This window comes from Salmo salar, chromosome 05, assembly GCF_965601325.2.
Source record: "Salmo salar chromosome 05, fSalSal1, whole genome shotgun sequence".
NCBI classification, from domain to species: Eukaryota; Metazoa; Chordata; class Actinopteri; order Salmoniformes; family Salmonidae; genus Salmo; species Salmo salar.
Window position 1 is genome coordinate 52275676 of NC_138295.1, and position 26997 is coordinate 52302672.

At 41.8% G+C, this 26997-nt stretch overlaps 1 protein-coding gene across 1 annotated transcript; it reads right to left on the minus strand.

The window, feature by feature from the left end:
* Positions 1-726: 726 nt before the first annotated feature.
* Positions 727-18346, minus strand: LOC106605069 (sal-like protein 3). The gene is made up of 4 exons (XM_014200334.2): positions 16943-18346; positions 3057-6185; positions 2548-2891; positions 727-2384 (listed from the first exon to the last, which is right to left on the minus strand). Exons 1-4 carry the CDS (start codon positions 17022-17024, stop codon positions 1944-1946), a joined length of 3996 nt encoding a protein of 1331 aa, XP_014055809.1. The 5' UTR covers positions 17025-18346; the 3' UTR covers positions 727-1943.
* Positions 18347-26997: the final 8651 nt, after the last annotated feature.

Sequence of the window (26997 nt, forward strand, 5' to 3'; positions counted from 1 at the left end):
CAAATAGAGATGAAATATATGCCTGTTTTGTAGATAGGGTTCTGTTGGGTACACTCTTATAAAAAAGGTGTTATCTTTAACCTAAAAGGGTTATAATCCTTTTTGGTTCCAGGTACCAAATAACCCCCTAGATTTTATTGTTAACCATAGCTCAACATTTAAAATAGGGAAATACTTCGAATGAGGATTAGTGAAATTGACTATGCAAAAAACGAATCACAGGAACTTAACTTACTGCCAACATCAGGCAGTGAATAGTTGTGCCTGCTTTAATGAGAGTAAAGGATCCCAAATGGGACATTTCAACTTGTGTTGTGCAAAGGAGTGGTGTGATTTGTCCATCTATAAATTTGATGGACAAATGCTACACATGTATTACTTTTAACATTTTAGGAACTTTTTCTACATCTTTTGAGTTTTCTAAAAACGTTCAGCACCAAACTGTAAATATCAATTGTTGAACTTGAGGTCTTGGGTTTCTCTCGAACCCCATGTGACATTAAATGTCCAAACAGCAATTAGTACATTACTAATTGCTTATTTTTAATGTTATTTCAAATGTGTCTTTCTAAGTAAATATACAGTACAATGAGAAAGAGGTATATAAAAAAGGATAGTCTATTTGACACTTTTTTTTTTACTTCATCTAATCTCATCACAACCTTCTAACCCCTTTTGAAAGAAACCAGGAATCCAGCCTGAAAATAAATAAATAATAACAACAGCAAATGTAGAGAAGGAGACCAGTCAAACACGTGACCTGTTCTCTCTTTTTTTATTGGAGAAGGATTTGATTGAGTGGATGAGGTTGTACTCAGATGAGTAGCATAAGAGGCCGTACCAGAGGGCCAATTCTGCAAATAGTAGGAGTGGTACGCTGAAAACAATTAAAACCATTTGTGATAGACAACTCAGTCAAAGGTTAACGATAAGTCACAGACAAAACGTCTTGTTTAAAAAGTGCATTCACAAACATGACAAATACTCTCAAAGGATGTCTATTTTCATGTGATACAAAATATGCATACCTGTTATAGAGTTGTCTGTATTTCTATACACATGTATTTCTTTCAAATGACTTTTTTTTTAAAAAAGGTTAAAAGCAGGTTTGTGATAATAGCAGCTTCAGATATCTCAGCTTCTTCCCAGTGCACCAAACATGTTACACATAGTCTTGGCTGGATATCCAAATAAAACTTCACAATGTGTCTCTGTTGTACAACTGAAATGACATGTTGTCTTTATTAAAAGAGATATTTATAAATGAAGTCTGCAGTTTAGAAAAAAAGGATCAATAAAATGCTGGGGCCATTAAATATATTTTCTTATACCCGCTTTTTTTGTCAATATCATAAATACTAAAGACACAGGACAATATTATAAGACAACGCTGGGAGACTAAACGTAAAGATTAAAATAGTTGAAACATTTTTTCAAGTTTTCTACTTCATGAGAAAAAATTGTAGGCGAGCGCAGTAACACCATAATTCCAATTTACTTCAGTCCCTTGCTCTTTGTGAGCAAATAAACATTAGCCAAACAGCAGCTAGTCAGTCTATGCACATATAAGAGCTTGCTCAGCTTCATTTTAGTCCTTGCCCATCACAATTGAGTCAAGATATTACTTTTCAAAAATAATCCTTAAAAGCAGTCAAACATACTGATAGAAACCAATAAGTACCATGCAAATCTTGCAAGACGACATATTCTCAAACAAGAGACAAAGTATTCTTCGTACGAGCGAAATATCAATGAGGGGTAAATGGGCGAAAGGCAAAGACCTCTAACCAATACTAAATATTATATTTCAAAAACCAAACCAAGAAAAACGTAATCTGTACATAATATAGTACATAAGAGTTCAAACTGGATTAGCAGTTTCTTTCCTTTTCGTAAGACTCTTGTCTTTCCTTAAAGTCTTTTCCTTAATAATAATAAAGTCCTTAATTGATCCCAATCTCTTTATTTTCCTCCATAAATCGAGCGAAGGGGCGTCTAGCCCCAACCTCGAGAACTGTCTTATCCAGCCCAGTCATGGGAGGGCTGCTACTGGCATTCACCCGGTCCATACGGTCCATACCTCCTGACATGGCCCCTAGCGAGGTCATACCTCCTCCACCCAGGCTGACAGGCAACTGGGGGATGCCTCCGTTCTGGATGACGGAGATCTCGTTGTTCTTCATGGCCAGGCCGTTGGTGATGGCGGCAGCATACTGGTTCCAGAAGCCAGGGTCTACGTTCATGGCCCTCGCCGCCAGGTCCTTCTGAAACATCTCGCTAAACTTCATGGCGTCCCCGCCCAGCAAGGCCATGGGGTTCTCCACGGAGAGACGGCGTCCACGACGGGCTGGCGCATTGTTCCACATGTGGGTGCCCATGTGCACCTGCATTCAGTCAACAGGAAACACAGGAACAGACATTATTATTCAAGAGCCTCTGGTCTTTTTTCATATTCTTTATATAACTTTCTTTTTGTAGCAGACAAATGTACCCTTTTTCTTATACTTTAAATGCATATTATTATTATTATTATATTCTCTCTCATACCTTCAGGTTGCCTTTAGTGGTGAAGGCCCTTCCACAGATCGAGCAGCCAAATGGTTTTTCTCCTGTGTGTGTGCGCTCATGGATCTGCAGGGCACTAGCTGAGGAGAAGTTCTTCCCACAGTTGTGGCAGTTGTGCTGCTTGGGGGTGCGACGGGGAGTTGGCGGTGCCAGCATGGGGGTGATACTGGGGCTCATGTTGGTCTGGGGTGCAGAAGCGGGAACTTGGATGCCCACAGGCCTGTAAGGACCATCATTCAGGGACATGGGCTTGCTGTGCCTGTGCCCATTCATCTCCATTTTGATCATGTTGGATGCTGTGTTTAGTAAGCTAGAGTTGCTCAGACCTAGAGAGAGAAAACAAAAAGAGGATATGTTTAGTTGGGAGAACAGAGACATGTGTTATTCAAATGACACATGTGGAACTCCATGTTTTTAGACATTTCAGGTATCATTCAATTAAATTGCGATTTGTAAATGAACTATATCAAAGTCAGGATCATTGAATATACCTCTATCTCTGCTCAGGAACATCATGTTGAAGTGGTTCTCCTCCTTGATGAAGTGCCTGCTAGGCTGGGTTATGCTAGCAGTCAGGTCCAATGCCCCATTACCTTCAGACACAGGTGCCGGGGAATCTGACTTCTCAGATTTCACTGTAGCCATCCCGTTGTTCTCCTGCCCCTCTGCTGCAGTGCTGCTGTTATGGTTGAGTGTGGCTGGGGACTTGGATCGATGACTCTCTGGGTGACTGTGAGCAGGGGAGATGGGCTGCATGGACCCTGAGGACTCAGATAGTGCTGGGCTTCCCACACTCTGACCTTCCAGGTCCCCCGAGGCATACAGCGAGTCATTGTTGAAGAAGTCGTTCTCCCCTCCAAACCCGCCACCGTTCTGCATGGGCTTCAGCCCGAACGAGCGGCTCATATTGACAGATGAGTCGATCATCTTCATCTGGTTTTCCAGAGCAGCGATGCTGGAGATGACAGAAGTAGGTGGGGAGCGACCAGGGGACATTCCTGAATATGGATGGAGAGGTTTGGATGGGTCCATCATCTCTTCTCCTTCTTTCAGCTCTGCTTCGTCCTCCATAGCTGCCTCCATCTCATCTAGTAGCTCGTCATCATAGTTGCTCATGGCGTCTAAGCTCTTCTCGTCAAAGGAGAGGTCGGTGTCCATCTCCTGGAGAGACTCAGGCAGCGGGGTGTTGGGGATCTGGCCTCCCATGTGCATGCGGATGTGCTGCTGCAGGACCACAGCGTTCGTGAACTTCTTCTGGCAGATGGGGCAGGAGTGTTGGACCCGGAGAGGGGGCTTGGAACGATGGACCCCAAAGTGCGTTTTCAGATTGCCCTTGGTGGTGAACGCTCGGCCGCAGACCTTACATTTGAAAGGCCTTTCTCCCGTGTGAATGCGGTAGTGCATCTTAAGGGCACTCTGGCAGCTGAGCACACGGTGACAGATGACACACTGGTTGGGGTCGGTCATCTTCTTGTCGATGTTCTCCACCAGCTGCTGCAGCTTTGAGGTCTCGGACGTTTGCATAGAGTCCAGAAGGCCGCCGAACGGAAACTTGGCCTTGAACTGATCAGAGATCATGGGGAGGATTGGATGGGAGACAGAGGGGGCAATGATGGGTTCAGTACAGCTGCTAGTGGATGTGGTCGCGGTGACTGTGGTGGCGAGGACCACTTGAGTAACGGTGGGGGTCTTGTTCTCACCAGGCCTGGAAGTGGGGAGGTTTGGGGGTAGGTGGATGCCCTCTGGTTTCAGAATGGGAGGCATGTCACCCCCTAAGTTGGGCTGCGGAGACCGTGAGGTGGTGATCATGCCTGCTTCTGTGAAGAGGTTAGGTGACAGTGAGGCACATTCGCTGGAGGGTGGGGAGGGCCTCTGGGGTGATCTGCTAAGGGGAGTGATGCTCGGGGAATCACCGTAGCCTCCCATCATGCTGGGGAGAGTTGGGGGGAACTGGAGCCCAGCTGAGGTGGGGACTGTGGGGAGAACAGGTTTGCTGTCCAGCCAGGTGGTCACCGGCTTCTCTGGGGGGAAGGACATACCATACGGAATGCCTGAGCTGGTCGGCACATTATCCAGGTATTCTGGCACGGGATAAGGGTTCATCTGGACATGCGGGTACTTCTCCTTGTGCCTCTGGAAGTGGACCTTCAGATTGCCCTTGGTGGAGAACCGGTTTCCGCAGATGTTGCACTTGAAGGGCCGTTCGCCGGTGTGAGAGCGCAGGTGGATCTGCAGGGCACTGTCACTGCCAAACACCTTGGCACAGAACCTACACTTATGCTTGAAAAAGGGGTCCTCGGAGCTGGGCTTGGTGTCGAAGACGGACACATTGGGGGGCTTTCCCTTGCGGTGCCTCATCAGAGCGGAGAGTGGGTCAAGTGCATTGGCAGTGGCAGCAATACTGGCTAGCGGGTTTGGGAAGATGACACTGCTAGATGAACTGTGAGGTATCAGTGGTAGATTGGAGGGACTGGTGCTCAGGAGGCTGTTGTGGCCTAGTGAAGGGGGGCTGCTGGAATTCCTTGGCAGAGCTGTAATGCTGCTGCTCATGCCTCCTCCAGCAGCGGATCCAGCTCCGATGCTGCTGTGTGTGATTGAAGTCATGCAGGAAGGCAGTAGAGATGACAGCACATTACCACCGGATGGAGGGAAAGAGGAGTTTGCTGAGGTGGTGTTGGGCATCGAAAATTTTGACTGCTGATTACTACTTTGCTGGGTATGGGAGAAGAGGGGCCCATCTATAGCAGAGGTGAGGGAGGAGGAGGAGGAGCTCAGGCTGTTTAGCGGTGAGGGCAACCTGATGGGCAACTGGTGGACAGGGGGAGTGATGAAGTTGTGTAACTGCTGGAGTTGGTTGGAGGATGACGGCCCCTGGGAGCCAGCAACTGTGTTGTGGTGGTGGTGGTGGTGGTTCTGGGCCAGCTGGGCGACGGAGGGCTGCCTTTGCATCAACGCCACCTGACTGCGGATCTGTTCGATCAGTTGGAGTTGGTGGATCTGTTGCTGTTGCAGCGCCATCAGCTGGTCCAGGATCATGGGGATGGCCAAGGGGGAGACCCCGCTGCCGGCCACCGCGGCACAAACACTCTGGGAGAACTGAGCCACTGCCACGCTGGTGCTGTGTAGTGTCTCCAGAGTGACGTTGGTGCTCGGCATGCTGTAGCTCTTCACAGACGATGGGGCAGGATCGCTAAGCTGAGGTAGAGCACCATCTGGCTCTGGGGAGGCGTCACTCACTTCGAGGTCCACCAGTTTCTCAAGAGACAGCTCCATGGGCTCGTCCTCCTTGTCCAGGACACTGCCCCCCTCCAGGGCTAACTCTGCGCCCTCATCGTCCTCACCGGGGCTGTGGCTGCTGCCCTCTCCAGCGTCCTCGCTGTCTGCCTGGTCACTATGGCAGCTTGGCGAGGGCGATGGCTCTGCAGGATACTCCTGGGAGGGTTCGGTTTCGTTTTCATTTACTATGAGCACCAGGGGGTTCTTGATGCAGCTCGTCAAGTGTTCGCAGAAATCGGACCACTTGAAGAACTCGGCGCAACACTTCTCACACACGTGGGTCTCCTCACTCCCACTACGGCTCTCATTCCCACTGTCTGAGTCATCCAGCACTTCTCCTGTGGCTGAGGATAGAAGGGGGAGGGAGAAAGTCAGAGTGATGGGAGGGAGACAAAAAAGGAGAATTAATGAATAAATAATCAATAGAATTTCAACACATATTCTGCAGAGCAGTTCTGCAAAGATTTAACCTTTTAATACATTTTTTTTATTTCTTTAACGTGACCAAAATCAATATTATTTTATTTTATTTTACTCTGAACAAATTGCCCTAGTTCACCAATTCTCAAGACCCAGTTTTGCACATTCGAGCCCTCTCAGTAGAGCCCAGCTAATAATTTTCTTTGTGCAATCCATCAAATTATGAGGGCCTATCAATTGTGGATACTGCCGCTTAATGAAATTCCATAGAAGCTATTGATTTCCAATATTTCATACAATTCACAGCTGCCTCGTCTGTTGGGTACAAATCAGGTCTTTGATGGGCCCATTAGGATTCTCCTATGCTATCAAGCCTCGTCATTTCCACCTGAATTTCAAATGCCTGAGCCTCTTAATTTAGCATTGCTAAGGTCATGCATAAGCCCTGCATCTAAAGTGAATAAATCAATGCAACCTTCAGCAACTGCTTGTGACTAGCTGCAATGCAATGTGGAGGCCTAGTGTATTCTACTTTGAGAGACATTTATAGAATATGTTTCAAATTAAAATGGTTGAGAATTGTTGTTGCTATTGTTGTTTATTTCTCACAGAATGTACTGGGAAATTTTACCCATAATGTAAATGAGGATGTGAGCCCAAAATATTTTAATTACCGAAAATTGTGCCGTTATGACATCTTTTTGAAATGAGAAACATTCTCTTTTTAAATGAGTAACATGCAGCTTTTGTTACTCAGTTAGGTTTGTTCATCTTTCTTCCACTCTCTCCCTTTTTTGAAATGAGACTCAACAAATTACATGCTAGTGCCATGGCAGCAGTCTCTGATTAGTTACACATGTTTAATCACAGTTGTAAGAAGCCACTTCCTCTTCCGCATACTGCTGTCAAGTGCCAAGAAAGCAAGTATGTTCACCCGATCATGGTCCTAATTCACACCTGATCAAACCATGAATACATGCCCCCTTATCTGTTTATTTTATCTCATGTTCAAGTGGATGCATGGCTGTGTGTGTGTGTGTGTGGGGGGGGGGGGGGGGGTGTCAGGCAGTGTCTTAATTATTCCCATAGTGGGAGCTTGTTACTCTCCTACATGAAAAACTGCATGACTGCTTTACTTCAGAGACCCCAGCCACTATGACTTGACACCCATAGACGCGTAATTAGAACAGCAAGGAAATGTGCAGAGGTTTTCTTGCTCCTTCTACTCGGAAACATAATTTGCTTGTTTTGAAGTGCTTAACATGTGTGTAAAAAAAAAATCACAAGGAGAGAAATAGTGGGTGTGGATGTGAGTGAAACCTTTGAAAACATAAAATGCTAAAATGTAATGACATGGACCACCTTTTAGGTTGCTATGGTTCAGTGGTTTCTTTCAACCTGAAAATGCATTTCAAGACTATTTATTTCCAATTAGTATATTATCACAATCAGTGAATTATGTAATTGAATGTGTGTGTGTGTGTGTGTATATATATGTAAGTGAAAATAATAATACAACTTTAAATATTAACATCAAATTTAACTCATAAAAATAAAGACAGTTAATTGTATGATAATTTGCTAAAGAAAATAAATCAAACAGATCCACTTCAAATACTTTTTCACCCAGTAACAGGGAGTGAAGATATTAAAGTAATATTCCCACACTAACCCTAACCTTAGTGCAAGAGTGTTTTAAAACATAATTCAAAATGCCATCCCAGGGAGTCATGTTTATATTGTGTGTGTGTGTGTGTGTGTGTGTGTGTGTGTGTGTGTGTGTGTGTGTGTGTGTGTGTGTGTGTGTGTGTGTGTGTGTGTGTGTGTGTGTGTGTGTGTGTGTGTGTGTGTGTGTGTGTGTGTGTGTGCGTGTGTGAGAGAGAGAGATAATAGGGTATTTTAGGTGCTTATGTATGAGCATGTTTGCTTGTGAGGGCAAAGGAACAAACACAGGTGAAATGAAAATCAAAGCAAAACCAAACATGGCACTTCTCCAGGGAATCACTCAGCCACAAGTCAACAAATGGGAGGACATACTAGGACACATGCGGTGTTGATGCTTGCAGTTAAGGGTTACATTTGGACTAGTATGGGGTCTGGTTCGGGTGGCTTTTTATTTTTTTCAAATTTATTTTCCAAATGTCAGAACATACATATGACTGTCTTCCATCCCCCCCAAAAATGTGTCCTCCTTTTTACTATTTAGACAAAAGTTGTGGCCATGGCCAAAATAGGCTGTGGATGAGGGTGTACTATACAGGTGTTACTGGGTCACACACACCAACAACATGAATATAAACTACGTACCTTTTCATTTCCATAAATTATCCCTCTTTTCTCTCCAAATCAATCCAAACGTTTTACATTTTACAGACTACAGTGGTTCGTTCAACATGCAGAAAACATAGGTTCTCTCAATGTTGCTCTATGCTTCAGTTCATTTCGAAGGGCACAACATCGCCGACCTGTATCACGGCCTTCGTGACGCCTACGTGTCAGTTTAATGAGTCATTAGTGAAATAATTCAGCACTCTTCCTGTAATTTCTGGCCAACGGGATGACTACACTACACCATCAGGGTCCGGTGTCTTTAACTTAATTAATAATCAACAGAAAGGCTTTTGGAAAGGCTATTAGCTCGTCCCCAGGAACACGCTGGGGGCAGAGTGACGCCAGTGGCAGGCATTATTTGATTTCTTCCTGTATGGTGTGACACAATGGCATAAATTAAGATATAGAAAATGAAGTTAACGATTTGACAACAAACATAACGTGCAGTGGAAGCCAGGGATGAAAGAACTACGCAAAAAGTTCATACAGTATTTTTCTGAAATTGTGCCTTTAGTGGTACACAAAGTATTTTTGGTGGTATAGGCTACACAGCTTCCATTTGCACAAATGTACCTACGTATTCATTATGTGAAATAGTTATTAACTTCACACGACACCAATACAAAACTATGAAAAGAGCAAGTTATTGGAAATAGCAATGCCACGTGATTGAAAGCCGAAATCCCCTTAGCCGATCAACGGACACACAGGCTCATTTCCATAATTTAGGGTGAAAGGTCAGTGTTCTCAATGAGTAGCCATTGTTATAAACCGATTTTAGTTATTAGTATTTATTATAGCAGTTATTAACATCAGTCTCTCATTTCATTCATACAATTTGCTTTGTAAGCGAGTGCCTTTGTTGGCCTATGCCCAAACACACAACATAAACGTTGATGAATAGTGATTTGAGTATTTTAATATCTGTTATCTAGATCTAAGAATTTTGGTGATTTTTTTTTGCATGTTCAAGATGAATACAAACTAATCTATTGAGAATTCTCCTTATAGTGAGATTACTGTAAGTGATTGAATTCGAAGGGAAATTATTTGAGGATGTGGATATCACATACTGTACATTTCATTGCATTCCAACAGCGTTAAGTTGTAGCCCCAATCCTGGCCATGTCCTTCTGTTCAGAACAATTATATGAACAAGAATTAGAAATTGCGGTGTCACTACTATTCAATAATCCCTTTCTTTGCCACAATGTGTTGGTCTACATAGATTTGTCATAGAAACATATCACCACATTCATTTATTTATTTATTTTACTTTGTGAACTGATTGAAATCATATGTGTATCATCCATATCCCTATTGCTAAAATAAAAGCAAATGACAGTAGTATAATGCCAATATTCAATATATATATTTATTTTGGTTTAGTAGGCCTACAATCTGGAATGTACAGTTTCTTACATAGGAATATCATTTCTAACATTGACTAACATTGTGATGGGTATCGCTGTCTTACTGAGACTTCTTTCTGGGAAGATAAGCATTTGATTTTGGGGTTGATTTTCTCATTCCGTTACAAATATGTGGTAAATGAAACATTATTTTTAGAGATACAAATGAACTGTACTTTTCTAGAGGAAGTATAATACACAAGACGTAGGTTGTTCTTTAGGCTCTATGCATCTGAGGCTAGATCTTGTTTAGTGTGTGTGTGTGTGTGTGTGTGTGTGTGTGTGTGTGTGTGTGTGTGTGTGTGTGTGTGTGTGTGTGTGTGTGTGTGTGTGTGTGTGTGGTGGGGGGGGGGGGGGGGGGTGTATTGATTTTCTTATAGCATGAGAAAGGAAGGCATTAGAAAATCCAATGCGGTTTTCATTTCTTTAAGAGTTCCTTTACTCAAATGCAAATATGAAGCTCAACACAATCAATAGGGGGATTGTGAGACTTTGAATCATTGTATCCACTGTCTTGCTCAGCAATCTTCGGTATGCTAACTGAAACTGCTAATCTGATCGCTAATATCAAACGAGGTATTCATGCTCTCTACTGATTCTGTGAAAGCCACTGAGCAATGTATTTAGCAAATTATTGAGCAATTACAAACTCTCCGTTCTTAAAGGTCCAATGCAGCCGTTTTTATCTTAATATCAAATCCTTTCTGGGTAACAATTAAGTACCTTACTGTGATTGTTTTCAATTAAAATGGTCAAAAAGAAACTAAAATAGATTAATAGCAAAGAGCAATTTTCCAAGCAAGAATTGTTCTAGGACTCTCTGTGAGTGGCCTGAGTGGGGAGGGGAAAACTGAAAACGAACTGTTATTGGCAGAGAGGTTATGAACTCTCTTTCTTATTGGTCTTAATCTCCAAATCTCCATCCCACCAAAACAGCCTGAAATTTCAGGTGGTCTTTTCAAAACAGCTCTTACACTAAAATGGCATTATCATAATTTTTTTAATGTCACAGTATTATTCCAACCTCATAGTGTGGAAATAGAAATAAAATCATGTTTTTGACTGCACTGGGCCTTTAACAATTTCCAGATTCACTAACAGCAGGGAAAACGCACATGCCACCCCTTCACCTCAAACACACACCCACCCACACAGATGTGTGGTACAGTCATACATGCAAACACCCGCACGCACGCACACACACACACTTGCAATTCATATAAACTCCATAATCATGCAAAATAAATAAAAAGCACCTAAAAGCTTTGAAAATATTTGTTTATTATACAAGTCACAAAAGCTTTTTACTCAGGAAATTACATTATCTAATTTAAATGCTTCTCCTTTGCCTAAACAAACACTGTTTCTTATGATATCACATGCTTGATGACATGATAGCATCGCCTGAACCCTCTACCAAGCACTTCCACTTAGGTCCGAGTTTAGCCTTAATCTCACATCCCCGGACTCGCCAACTCCTCTTCCCCTTTAAAAAGCATTTTTCTCAAACCATTTAGGAGAGCTTAGGATCTTTAAAAGAGAGATGAATCCCTATAGGTCCAGCCCAAGCTGTGAGAGAGGGGGGTGAGGAGGAGGGCAAATAAGGATGCCTGCTGGTTTTAAGAATGTTGGAATTCCTGTACGAATTACTTTTTTCCATTGCATTATTTTGCATTATTTGTCTCCATTATCTCCCCCCATTTCCCTGTGTTACTTTTACATTCCGTCTACCCTTTTTATTTTATACTACAACTGTCCCATCAAGGTGGCTAGGGAGCAGAAGACATTACCAAAATGCCAGCCCTCCATAACACACACAGCTGTGACTATCCCTGCTGCCTCCTTCCAAGACAGAGCCGGTGGTGATGATGTATGTACCGGTATGCCACATCTCAAACAGCTCCTCTCTCGGATATTCCCACCAGCACCGTCACACACATCCCCATCCGCACCTGCAGAGCAGTCCCCCACCAAGCAGAGCTCTCTATTTCACAGGCCTGGCCCTCACGCAGAGTGGTACAGTAATATCCTATCCTCTCTAACAGAGGGGCCTTTGTCACTGCATGCAGATGTGGCCCTAGCCCAAACATTAACGATTTGTTTGTGTAAGCGTATGCAATACATTATTCAATGACGGCGCTCTCTCTGGATGATTGTTTGTCACATGAAGTTGGTGAGTTCCTCTTCATCAAGGGGAATTATATTTATTGTGTGTTTTTAAGTGCTAGGGGTTGTAATTAAAAGACAGTCATATTGGGGTTCCATCTTCTTGGAAACATATTTGGCATGGCTGTGTGGGTGGTCCAGAAGCTTCCACCGAAATGGTGAGAGAGGATTAAAACAAAAGCCAAACAAAGCCTCACTGAAGGGGAAGTGGGGATACAGCCCATGTTGTCACTGCTATCAGGATGTTCCCTCGCTATATATCATCTCTCCTTTATCCCTTTCTTAATTCCATCCATCCACTTCAATATGTTTTCCCTCTCTTGTTTCGCTCGTTCATTTGCAAATGTTTAAGTGTTAGCAGACACCCTAACACTGCGTCACTTAGAGAGGTTTGACATTATGAATGGTTGGAGAGGATTCACTTTAAATAGTTGTATTTTTAGTTAAATGTGTGTGTGTGTGTGTGTGTGTGTGTGTGTGTGTGTGTGTGTGTGTGTGTGTGTGTGTGTGTGTGTGTGTGTGTGTGTGTGTGTGTGTGTGTGTGTGTGTGTGTGTGTGTGTGTGTATGTGTGTGTGTGCGCTCCCTCACCCCTGGGGAAAGAGCTCTAAAGGGACTAGATGCAGAGGTAACAGCATTGAGATGAAAGCCTGTCACTGTTAACACTGTCTAGGACAGGGGTAAGCCGCGCTGCCAAGGTCAATGGGACAGATGTTCTAATTGCATTATGAGCTTGACATCGAGCCGCAGCCCCCTGGCAGGGCGAGGTGGGCAAAGGTTAAGTCAGCCAGCTCTATCAAAGCACTTCTAACCATCCAACTTCAGGGCAAGTGGCTGGGAGGCCTGGGGGGTGAGAGTGGGGGGAGTGGGGGGGGAGGCCAGGCCAGACAGAGGCTTGTTGGCACTGCATGCGATTCTACCTTTTCAGGGCCACCACACAATAGGGCCCTAAAGTGTTACATTGGACAACCATGTAAACTCCCCACAAAAGCCCTAAGCACAAAAAAGGTCAAATCAAGGTGGGATTTAAATAACTGATAAATCCCAATTAGACGCAGGCGAGAGCAACAGCATCATATCTGAATTGCAGAACCAGGAACCCAAAAAGACATTACATGAAAATAGAAGACTGGATTCATCCAATAACCTTTAGAAAAACATCTACTATGGTGTTTTTTTTTTATTCTATGAATACTTGATGCTATAGGTATAGCATCTCGTTGCTGTAGGCCTATGTCCACTTGCTGTGTTGTGACAGAGGTTACACACAATCAGCCAGGTCAGCGACTAACAGAATGGATGTTAAGTCCTAACAGTGTACTGAAAGAGGATTGGACCCTCTGAATTCCTTTTGTACAAAATACACCATTTTTCCTTCAGGCACGGTAAGCAATAGTGTTGTCTGTAGCTGTACAACGGCAATACGTGAACTGATCACAGTCACATCATAAGTTTTGTCTGACATAAAGTGGTATCGTTACTTTAGGTCGTATCGTTGGAAATACTGCATTGTAGGGTATCTTATCAAATGGTCTATCACTGCCTTTTGTCCGAAGCTTGAGAAGACTTCTCTCAGTGAAGCACAGTCCATCCTGACAACAAGCAAGTCAGTGCGTTCTTCCAACATTAGAAAGGATCATCCATAGCAATCGACATCAACTTAAAATGTTAAGCAGTATGGCGTCGGTAGTTCTCACACAGCAATCATGAATGGCGTGTGGTCTGTGTGTGTACATGTGTGTAAGTGTGTACGTGTGTGTGTGTGTGTGTGCATCTCTACATACACATGCCTGAGTGAGTGTAGCCGTGTCTGCAGCCAGGTCACCCATGATACAAGTCAGTATTGAAATCTGCCGTTTGAGAAACATGGATGAATGTCTAATTCTGACGTGAGACTCTGAGCTGGTAGCAGCTTGATCCACAGACTATGTTCATCGTCATCTCTTTTCAAAAGTAAAGACTTATAAGACAGAAGGAGAGAGGCATTCCACTCAAATCTATTTGCCCTAAGAGGAAAACATCCAAACCAACATAACTGAAGAGGGCTTTCTCATTGACACAGCTGTTTGATATGAGAGAAGGATATGTGACTTTTTCTTGAACAGGCCCATGATGGTAGTCTCTTAAGTATGCGTCACATCGAGTACTTATTTTCTCTTCCTATTGAATTTATTGGAAAATACTGATTTCCTTCCTTCCTCCTACTCACGTAAACCTCCCTTATAGTTAACGAGGATCATCTTCAAATGAATGTTTTCCTTTATAAGGTTATTATTACCCTCTAAAACACAATAGATGACATATGACAATCAGAACCACGCTGTTCTCAGCATATATGCCTGTAGTCAATAGATGCTATTTTACTATTTTACTATCCCTGGTTCTTGATATATACAAGAGAATGTATTACTAACCTGATATACAGATTATACTTTAATGCTGGCTTTACTCTTGCAATTCATTGCTATAATAAACCAACAAGTGAGGCAAGTGCGATGTATTGTCCAATCAGCTTAGCTAGCTACATTACATTTTGTGACACTGACTGCCCTATTCATGTGTAACACATGGCATGGTATGATAAGACAATGCATAAATAAATGAATCACAACCCATGCGCTCAGCATTGTGACTCGATCACCCTAAAATGTTCATATGGAAATAAGACTGTCATTTGTCCCTAGGGATGACATCACACTTTTTCTATTTTACAGGATCAGTACAATGGATGCTGTATGTGCTGGTCAGCGATGGTTCAAGATAATGACAGTTATTTGTCGAGAATACCACGTAAGCTGTATGGATAGTCAATAAGGAATGCTGACTAACACATTACACTCTTCCTCGATCTAATAGAAAGAGGGAAAATAATATGGTGGTAATTTCAGAATGCTGTTAAAATGACTAGAAAATGCCTTTGGAATGCGTTAGAAATTTTGGACGTCACCCATGGGCACAGTGGACAAACACTATTTCAGCACAAGAACAAAAAGAAAGAGGTACTATAAATTATAAAATGAATAAGACCTATTGCATTAAACTTAAATACATTTCTATTATTTTTAAGTTATATAGGAACTTTTGCAAGCTTCAGATACTTAAATTGTTTTACAAATAATTATGTAGCTAGATCACGATTCCTAAAATGTAAAATAAATAACAAAACAAACAAAGTAAAATATTGAATGAATCTATACTGAATAACGAATCATAGACAATTACCCATTTATGAATTTACATGTGCATTAGACTACATTATAGACAAATCACGGGAGCCTGACGTAAAACGCTATCGAAGATTTGTATTCGATTTAAAAGGTTTGTTCAACATTAATATACGGAGGAACATTTTTTATTTTGATTTAAAAAATGTCCGGATAGGTTCTAAAAACAAACTGACATGCATTTTCGTTGAGTGTGCTTTGGGTGAAGATTTCACTTTAGTTTTCTAATTAAAAGCTTTTACACTCTTCAAGCGCATGCAGCACAGATTACTAGAAAAGTGACCCCTTTCACACGGCTAACCCTGTCAACTGATCGTGTAGACATTGGGAACTATAGGAAACAAACCAAGTGTGATACATTTATGTGAGGGAGTAAACAAAAACATTTCCATGACAAAACATGCTATTCACTTAAGCTATCGCAGAATATGCAACCCGCTCCTTTGAATGCCAGGATAGGCATCGACACTGGAAAATAACCTACCGTCTGCCAACATAAAGGAATAAAAAAGACTATGTATTGTCCTCTTTTATGACGAAAATGTTATACAATGTATTGATGTAAATACTTTCTCAAATTCCGAAGGCATAAATATGACGTAGAGCGTGGTATGTTCAACATAATTACATTGCTTGCTATTTTAAATGTTTACATCTTGTGTGTGTGAGGGGGGGTGTGTGTGTGTGTGTGTGTGTGTGTGTGTGTGTGTGTGTGTGTCTCTGTGTGTATGTCTCAGAGAGAGAGAGAGAGAGAGCGAGACATAGATCCTCACAAACTGATGAGGTTGCATTTAAAGAAAACATATTTTTGATTAATATAATATTTGAACGCATATTAAAATAGTTTCAAACTGTATAGTTTCTTGATACGAAAACAATCGGAGTTTCTTATGAACCATACTCTGAAACTGATAGCTCACTTGCACTCGTATAACGCAGGAGGAAATGTATTTGTATGTAAAAACTAAGACACGTATAAAATTGTGTTGTGGGTGTTATCGAATTAACACTGTTAAATGCCAACTTGAGGCCATTGCATTTGCTTGTGTTATGTTGCTTTGTTAGCTAAAATCACAACCAACAACGGTAGGCTATTAAAAGTGTCTTCAAAAGTGTTTTTGATAGTAGCTTAATGTGCTCTGAATAAAGATTTAAATGTCACCAAATGACTATCTTGTAGTTAAACAGGTAGGCTAGTTATTGGATTAAGTAAATAAAGAGTTTCCAACCCTTTTTGGAGGTTGCGTTGGGTTTCACAACATGATGAAACCGGTGGAAGCGATAAGGAGAGCTATAAGCATAAGCAAAGCAAACCATAAGCAAAGTTTCGCAGGGACCACGACATATAGAGGTGTACGAACACATTCTATTTTAAGTCAAATGACCGAAATTATAAAGTTTTTAAAAAAAATTGCCTTTTCAACACAAATTATGTCCCGGTCAAGAGCATGAACAGATGCCTGCTTGTATTCGGAGAAAACAATACATTTGTTAGACTTGTACATGCGTATAAAAAGATTGTCCCTCCCGCGCATAGACGCACGACTTACCATTTTCGGACACCACCCCGGCTATTGTGGGATCCTCGTCCGACTTGAGATGCTGTGGCTTCGCTTGCTTGCGACGGGACATGCTGCTGATACGCTGCGAGATGTTTCTGCTTTTTGCAGATACATCAGCAGCGACCGAATGAAAAAAAATGTTCACAAATAGTCTGGTTGCAAAAATTACGCGAATTAGCTGGTGTTGCTGTTGCGTGGATTGCGCATGTCGGTATATAATTATGATAGTGAATAATGCATTGCGATTAATGGTACTGTGTGAGGGGGATTGGCTGAAGTCCAGCGGACACACACTGGATATGGTAATGAGGGACAGACTAAGCAATTAGCTGCTTCACTCTCAGACTATCTGTCTCTCTTCTCTAGCTATCCACCTCCTCCAACAACACACAAAATCTCGCTTGTTACGCCCAGCATTCAGGGGGGTCTACGTCGCGGAAGGTCAGCTTTTCTCCTTTTCTACGGAGCTTTGTGTCACTACTACTGGAGATTCATTGATGCAATTCTTTTCTTGCGTGTATCCCATACTTCAGCCATGCTTTTAAGTAGTATGTTCCACTTGGGTTGTGAACTTGTGATAATTTAGATAACGGAATTCGAACAGCTTGCCTCAATGCTCATACTTTCCATACATATTTTCTTCCATCTTATTTAGGCTAGATAACTTTTGTCCCACGACTGAGAACGTCCCCTGAATGTGGCTGTGTGCATCTGAAAGTGTTTTTAATGTCCCTGAAGTGGTTCAGTATTTTTTTATCTTCATATAATTGACAGCATCTTCATTCAAAAAAACCTCCTTGCCGATGGACATCAGGCGCAAACACCCGCTAGAAGCGGATGGGACGGATAAAGTTTTTGAGGATGGTTGTGAGTTGTTCCCAGTCCGCCTTGATGCAATTCCGTTGTAAAGGGGAATTGTAAAAGTTCGGTTTGATTGCCAGTGGATAAGCAAGGAACATACTCGTTCGAATTGCCACTCAAAGTTTGTTGTGCGTCTTCTCAGAATCGGCGCGCCCTGTCGGAGTTATGAAGTATCAAATAGTTCCTTGTCTCTATACGCACCTAATCGTTTGTATAATGAGCGTTTATAAAAAGAAAAAAGAAAATACACCGCAACTGGCGCTGGGTGGCTAGATGTGCTCTTCCCCCTCGTGGTGCTTTGCTCCCGGCTGCGCGTTTGTCTCGAGCTGCTCTCCAAAGTCCCCTCTCTCTTCCGCCAGTTGCTCGCCAAAGACCCTGGTCCTTTCCAAAGAGCTTTAGATTTTTTTTTCTGATCGATCTACGTTCTCATATGTCGGACATGAAAGTCGTTTTCGACTTCACTTGACGGTTCGTAACAGGAGCACTGCTCGGGAGGTTTGATGTAGCCGTTGTTGCCCTCGCCTTTAGCTCCGTGTGTGGGGACTGCGCTGTGTGTGAGAGAGTTAAACCTTGGGCTAGGTTCAGCCCATTGCGTTGAGCGACCGCTAGGATGTACCACACCGTTACAGTTCAAGAAGTCATAAGCTTCACACTAGCCTATGGATTCCACGAAGGAGCGATTTGATATCATATAGACATATGTTTCCAAATATCAACCATCGGAATCATCGGTTTGTCTAAGGTGTAGTAAATAAAATGAATCTAAAAATGGTTCTGACTTTATGCATATCTGATTAGATTTCGTTTCCCTGTAGCTTTTAACATGAATTTATTGCGAACGATTTGCTCTAGATTGTATCATATAGGCCTAGTGTTTTATTTTAATAAAATGTACATAATGTGGAAGAAAACATTGGAAACAAAAATGTTGACACCAAGAGTTAATTTGTATTTCATTGTACATTTGACTCTGGTGATGCTGTGCTGGAGGCCTACTTCCCTTTGATACAATATTAATACAAAAATATATATCCACAAAAAGCATTTAGTTGCAGCAGTCTACAATTACATGTTTGGTGTGTAACGTGTTTTAGTTCAGTTTCAGTTCAAGATAGGCTGTAACAAAACAACCAATGTATTTTCATCTGTGAAATAATATTTCCTGTTTTTTTTCTCTTCCTCGGTGTTCTCCTGTGTTAAATAAACATGCCCTGGCTACATTTTTCTTGCAAATTGTGATTTTCATTGTAGCCTAGTAGCCTACTTTGCAAGGGTGGGACTTGGGGCGATGGGGAGGGGTTCATTCGGAGGAAGGGCTGTATGAGTGACAAACACCTGTGTTGCCATATTTTGTCAATCTCTGTATGGTTTACGTCCAACATTTTTCAAATCGATTTTGAAAATTCAGATTGTTTTAATCACATAGAAAACAGTAAGTAATAATTAATTTAGTTATTTTTCATATCATAGTAGACTATCAGTTTGTTTCTCTTCCCTAATGCAGAAACGAACACGAATTAACATTTCCCCGTCGTGCATGGATGCCATTCTAACACCTGAATATGTCCTTACTGTGAAATTCTATATAGCCCTTTAAATATACCCCCCCCCCCCAAAAAAAAAACAATTACATCAATAAAGTGCAGTTTTCCTATCATCCCTAAATCAAACAGCTGCCTATCAGCCAAATGCAAATTATCTGATCATGTAGGTTAATATCTTAACATATGTCAGTTAACCTAAGAATTAAGATTATAAGTGACATTCTTAGTTTATCGTTTAATTTCCTGTAGTGCACCTTGTTAGGGGATCCTCTGGGTTTGCTTTCAAGATAGGCCTACCGCTGAGTGTTTTTCATTGCATTGGACTGGGTCTTTTCCCCTATGTCTAACATGTAGCGAGATACATTTCCATTGACAACAAGGTCATCCAATGAGCAAATTTGTAAGAAATTCCATCATCCCCTTAGAAGTTATGTCCAAAAGGATGTTATTATCTGGTATTAATAGAGGCAGCCCTGGGAAGACAAAATCAGCTATTGATAATTGCAAGGAGTATACCGCAGCTACTGTATCGATCGGCGTGTCCTCCATTCCCCTGGTATAGAGAGATAAGAAGACAGACTCTTTAGAGCAATATCATTTATTTTGACCTATCTGCTTGCTACAGACTTATGATGAATAGCTAGAGTGGCTAAAGTCCTTTATCACAAAAGTTGCTCCTTGATATAATATCGATTCTTTATAACTAGCTTGCCACACAAAAATCAAACTGTCCACTTGGCCATCATCATCAATATCATCACAAAGGCAGAGGAATGAAGATCCCCTGTGCCTTCTGAAAGGAGCTCTCACAATCTCCTCTCTAATCTTTACTTCGCTGATGATGAAAGGAAAAGAAAAGAGACAAAATGCTATTTAATCCTGTACACACACACCTTGTGTGTAAGGAAGACACAATTCGATCAGTAGTATTGTCGACTGGAGAGGCTTATGTTGAAATTGTTAATTCATTTTACGTGCGCTTTTGATTGATGTATCCTGTTGGCGCGCGCGTCTCATCTCCTGTCTCCACAAACGTCAATCTCCAAAGATGACAACACTGTTCTAGTTCAAACCTACCGTAACCTTCTGTCAGTTTCACCTGCGTGAGACTAGCACTGTGGGAGGCACTTGCCAAGTGACTTGGTCCACCGATTCATCACGTTAAAATAACTAATACTCTGGGCCTCCCGCCCAATCCTTCACTCCAAAACGCCATTCCTGCTACCATTCTTATGACGCAGTTATGGCCAGTTATGGCGTTTTCTTTAGAGATTGAGTTGGATATTTATTAAAGGGAGCATCAGGGTTGATAAATGTGTAGCTTAGTTTGCATTGGATTAAACATATGGAGATTTAATCAATAACGCGAATAGCCTACCAAACACATGCATAAAATATAAGTATAACTATTTTGTAAACCTAATATGGGAAATCAAACTATTAGCATAATGATGACTGTATTAGGCCAACTATAAAATGTTGTTGCATATACGCTATTAACGGTGCACTCTGTCTGTATCCGCTCCTTGAGGGCGAGTGCACTGGTAAAAGGGAGGGAGAGAATGAGGGAAACAAGAAACACGTAATCACCCAAATAACCGTTTTAGTCCTTTCCCCCTGGATTTGTGTCTTAAGGTAAGAACAGGGCACTTCTACTGCTGGTACTGTACTGTTAACATAAAATGTACCGGCTGAGTTTTATTCCATACTCTTTCCAAACACCCTGCGCTGAACAGATAGCCTACAGTATATACTTCAAAGGATACTCGGGAGGCCACGAGACTGTTACAATGGGACTTGAAGGTAAAGTGTTGCTTTACAGTCGTAGTTGTAAAGGGGAGGTAGCCTATTGCATGCATAGTGATGAATAAGAAAATGAAAGTAATCTTCGTCATTTATCCTATATAGAGGTGTGTTAACAGAAACGTGTTTGTATAGGGAGGTCATTTATCTGTTGGAGGTAATACATCATAATTAATCACGGTATTTTGAGGCAAATATCCGAAGTAGTCAATGTTTCTTTATTTCTGTGAATGAAACCATGCGTAGTCGTTCATGTCTCTTGAGCATATTTGCTAAAGCACAGAAAGAGTTCCCATTGCTGCGACTTGTGTTATTGTGACTTCTAATCTGATAGGAATCGTTTTACAAGACACCTCCAGCACCAATGCGCATAGTTTTGTCTGGGGCTAAACATTTCATCTTAGGCCACAGCTGTGAAGTAAGTTGTCTTGCTGGTCTTTGTCTCTGATATGTAGATGAAATAGATTACAATATCCAATACGTAGATTACAGTGGTCCTTTTTATTAAATGCTTTTGTATTTGTTCTTTGCCATCCTCTTTTGTGGTTGTATTATATTACAGACCCATACCAGTTCATGTCATGGTACTCCAAATGTATTTGTTTATGTTTAAATCTGTGGTTAATGTTTCATTTTGAGGACACCACAACACCAGCTCTCACAGGCTCACATCAGAATTAGACGTTCATCCCCAAACGTCAAATTTCGAAGTTGTTCTAAAAGTCAAGTTTCGAGGTGTTTAAGGTTAAATTCAGGAATTACCTCAAAGGTTAGGCATTAACTCCGAATGGTTAATTAAAGTTTGGGATAGGGCTTAAAACTAAAATATCAAAAACAACTTTCTAATCAGAGTCAGATGCTTAGTCATCTGCCATCCCCATCCACAAAGCCCAAGCAAAACCGAAACCTACTTAAAGGTAACAGCACTCACTGATGCCCCTAGTGGCAGGCTTCCACGTCCTTTCCTGGCATGGATGGAAGTCGAATACTGACATGTATCATGGGTGACCTGGCTGTGCACACAAGGTACACAGACACACACAAGCATATATATACAGACTGCTCAAATTTGTTGTTACCCCTTCCACAAAAAACAAAGGATGCACAATTTTCTCTGAAATAACTTGAAACTGACAAAAGTAATTGGCATCCACCATTGTGTATTCCATATTTAATAGAAATCAGACTTTGCTTTAGATTTTTTTTATTCAATATATTGTAAATAATAAAACAAATGAAAATTGCATGGACAAAAATGATGGGACCCTTAACCTAATATTTTGTTGCACAACCCTTAGAGGCAATCACTGCAATCAAACATTTTCTGTAGCTCTCAATGAGACTTCTGCACCTGTTAACAGGTAGTTTGGCCCACTCTTCCTGAGCAAACTGCTCCAGCTGTCTCAGGGTACCTTCTGCACCTGTTAACAGGTAGTTTGGCCCACTCTTCCTGAGCAAACTGCTCCAGCTGTCTCAGGTTTGATGGGCGCCTTCTCCAGACTGCAAGTTTCAGCTCTTTCCATAGATGTTCGATAGGATTCAGATCAGGACTCATAGAAGGCCACTTCAGAATAGTCCAATGTTTTGTTCTTATCCATTCTTGGGTGCTTTTAGCTGTGTGTTTGGGGTCATTATCCTTTTGGAGGACCCATGACCTGCGACTGAGACAGAGCTTTCTGACACTGGGCAGTACGTTTCGCTCCTGAATGCCTTGATAGTCTTGAGATTTCATTGTGCCCTGCACAGATTCATGGCACCCTGTGCCAGGGGCAGCAAAGCAGCCCCAAAACATAACCGAGCCTTCTCCATGTTTCACTGTAGGTATGGTGTTCTTTTCTTTGAAAGCTTAATTTTTTCATCTTTGAACATAGAGCTGATGTGACTTGCCAAAAAGCTCCAGTTTTGACTCATCTGTCCAAAGGACGTTCTCCCAGAAGGATTGTGGCTTGTCAATATGCATTTTAGCAAATTCCAGTCTGTCTATTTTGTTTTTCTTTCAAAAGAGGAGTCCTACTGGGTCTTCTTCCATGGAGCCAGCTTTCGCTCAAAAAGCGATGGATGGTGCGATCAGAAACTGACGTACCTTCACCTTGGAGTTCAGCTTGTATCTCTTTGGCAGTTATCCTTGGTTCTTTTTCTACCATTCGCACTATCCTTCTGTTCAATCTGGGGAAGATGTTCCTCTTGCGGCAATGCCCAGGGAGGTTGGCTACAGTTCCATGGACCTTAAACTTCTTAATAATGTTTGCAACTGTTGTCACAGGAACATCAAGCTGCTTGGAGATGGTCTTGTAGCCTTTACCATGCTTGTCTATTTTCTTTCTGATCTCCTCAGACAAATCTCTCCTTTGCTTTCTCTGGTCCATGTTCAGTGTGGTGCACACAATGATACCAAACAGCACAGTCACGACTTTTCTCCATCTAAATAGGCTGAATGACTAATTACAAGATTGGAGACGTGTGATACAAATTAGTGTGAAATATCAGTATAATCCAGTTATTTATTATCTTTTCTAAGGGGCATCAACAAATGTGTCCAGGCCATTTTAGAATGTCTTTGTAGAATAAGCAATAATAAATCTCTTTTCACAGCTTCTTTGCTTTATTCTATGATATACGAAAAGGCATGCAAGTATACATGATAAAATAGCTTTTAATTTCATCACTTTTCAGGAGGAATTAAGCATTATTTCAATGAGCTGTAGCAAATTTGAGCATGTCTGTATATATACATTACCAGTCAAAAGTTTGGACACACCAACTCATTCAAGGGTTTTTCTTTATTTTAACTATTTTCTACATTGTAGAAGAAAAGTGAAGACATCAAACTATTAAATAACACATATGGAGTTTTAAACAAATCAAAATATATTATTCAAAGTAGCCACCCTTTGCCTTGATGACAGCTTTGCACACTCTTGGCATTCTCTCAACCAGCTTCACCTGGATTGCTTTACCAACAGTCTTGAAGGAGTTCCCACATATACTGAGCACTTGTTGGCTGCTTTTCATTCACTCTGCAGTCCAACTCATCCCAAATCATCTCAATTGGGTTGAGGTCGGGTGATTGTGGAGGCCAGGTCAGCTGATGCAGCACTCCATCACTCTACTTGTTGGTAAAATAGCCCTTACACAGCCTGGAGGTGTGTTGGGTCATTGTCCTGTTGAAAAACAAATGATAGTCCCACTAAGCGCAAACCAGATGGGATGGCGTATCACTGCAGAATGTTGTGGTAGCCATGCTGGTTAAGTGTGCCTTGAATTCTAAATAAATCACAGACAGTGTCACCAGCAAAGCACCATCACACCACCTCCATGCTTCACGGTGGGAACCACACATGCAGAGATGATCCGTTCACCTACTCTGCGTCTCACAAAGACACTGCGGTTGGAAACAAAAATCAAAAATTTGGACTCATCAGACCAAAGGACAGATTTCCAACGGTCTAATGTCCATTGCTTGTGTTTCTTGGCCCAAGCAAGTCTCTTCTTATTATTGGTGTCCTTTACACGGAACCCAAACCGGCCGAGCGCTTGTGCCATTGTGCATAAATGTATTTTGTCCCCCCACACCAACTGCGATCACGACACACAGGTTAAAATATTACATTCATTTGGGGACAGGTTGAAAAGAATGAAACATTTATGGCAATTTTGCTAGCTCGCTTGCACTTGCTAGCTAATTTGTACTATTTAGCTAGCTTGCTGTTGCTAGCTAGCTAATTTGTCCTGGGATATAAACATTGAGTTATTTTACCTGAAATGCACAAGGTCCTCTACTGCGAAAATTAATCCACACATAAAACGGTCAACCGAATCGTTTCTAGTCATCTCTCCTCCTTCCAGGCTTTTTCTTCTTTGAACTTATATGGCGACTGGCATCTAAACTTTCATAGTACTACCACAATGACCGACAGCTCAGTTCATCTTTCAATCACCCACGTGGGTATAACCAATGAGGACATGGCACGTGGGTATCTGCTTCTATAAACCAATGAGGAGATAGGAGAGGCAGGACTTGCAGCGCGATCTGCGTCACAAATAGAACAGACTTTTATTTTAGCCCTTGGCAAAGCAGACGTTCGTTGGCGCGTGCGAGCAGTGTGGGTACAATAATAGAATAATATAGATTTCTAAATTTATTTTGCAACGTGAGTGCACGCGACGCGAGTGGTGTAGTCAGGGAATTAGTAGTGGTTTCTTGCAGCATTTCGACCATGAAGGTCTGATTCGCGCAGTCTTATCTGAACAGTTGATGTTGAGATGTGTCTTTTACTTGAACTCTGAAGTATTTATTTGGGCTGCAGTTTCTGAGGCTGGCAACTATGAACTTATCCTCTGCAACAGAGGTAACTTCCTGTGGTGGTCCTCATGAAAGCCAGTTTCATCGTAGTGCTTGATGGTTTTTGCAACTGCACTTGAAGAAACTTTTAAAGTTCTTGAAATGTTCCAGACTGACTGACCTTCATGTCTTAAAGTAATGATGGACTGTTGTTTGTTTGATGTCGCCGAAGAACATGGCTGACGTTTTACATTCTCCCAACCAATTGTGCTATTTATTTTTGTTTTTGTTTTGTTAAACTTATTTTTTTTACTTATAGTGTACATAATGTTGCTGGTACCATCTCTTAAGACTGAAAAGAACTTCTGGACATCAGAAAAGCGATTACTCACCGCGGACTGGAAGAAACATTTTCCTTTAACGAGTCCGACGAGAAGTGTATCCTGCTTTCACAGGAACAGGCCCAGATCCACGCCTTTTGCGTGAAGAAAAGACGCTGGAAAAAGGGCCTCAGATCAGGCAGCCTTCTGAGAATCTGGAGGCGAGTGAGTAAACTCCAACTGCCATCCATTCTTCTTGCTAACGTGCAATCATTGGAAAATACAATTGATGACCTACATTTAAGATTATCCTACCAACGGGACATTAAAAACTGTAACATCTTATGGGATTTTTCATGCACCGGCAGAACAGAGACACTACCTCTAGTAAGACAAGGGGTGGGGGTGTGTGTCTATTTGTCGATAACAGCTGGTGCGCAATGTCTAATATTAAAGAAGTTGAGAGGTATGGCTTGCCTGAGGTAAAGTACCTTATGATAAGCTGTAGACCACACTATCTACCAAGAGTTCTCATCTGTATTATTTGTAGCTGTTTATTTACCACCACAGAACAAAGCTGGCACTTAGACCGCTCTCAACCAACTCTATAAGGCCATAAGCAAAGAAGAAAATGCTCACCCAGAAGCAGTGCTCCTAATGGCTGGGGACTTTAACCTGTTGGGGCTAGGGGGCAGTATTTACACGTCTGGATAAAAAAATGTACCCGATTTAATCTGGTTACTAATCCTACCCAGTAACTAGAATATGCATATACTTATTATATATGGATAGAAAACACCCTAAAGTTTCTAAAACTGTTTGAATGGTGTCTGTGAGTATAACAGAACTCATTTGGCAGGCAAAACCCTGAGACATTTTCTGACAGGAAGTGGATACCTGATGTGTTGTATTACCTTTAAACCTATGCCATTGAAAAACACAGGGGCTGAGGAATATTTTGGCACTTCCTATTGCTTCCACTAGATGTCACCAGCCTTTACAAAGTGTTTTGAGTCTTCTGGAGGGAGATCTGACCGAACAAGAGCCATGGAACGATGATGGCCCATTAGACACCTGGCGCGCGAGTTCATGTTGGGTACCCTCGTTCCAATACGTTATAAAAGAGTATGCATTCGTCCACCTTGAATATTATTCATGTTCTGGTTAAAAAAGGCCCTAATGATTTATGCTATACAACGTTTGACATGTTTGAACGAACGTAAATATATTTTT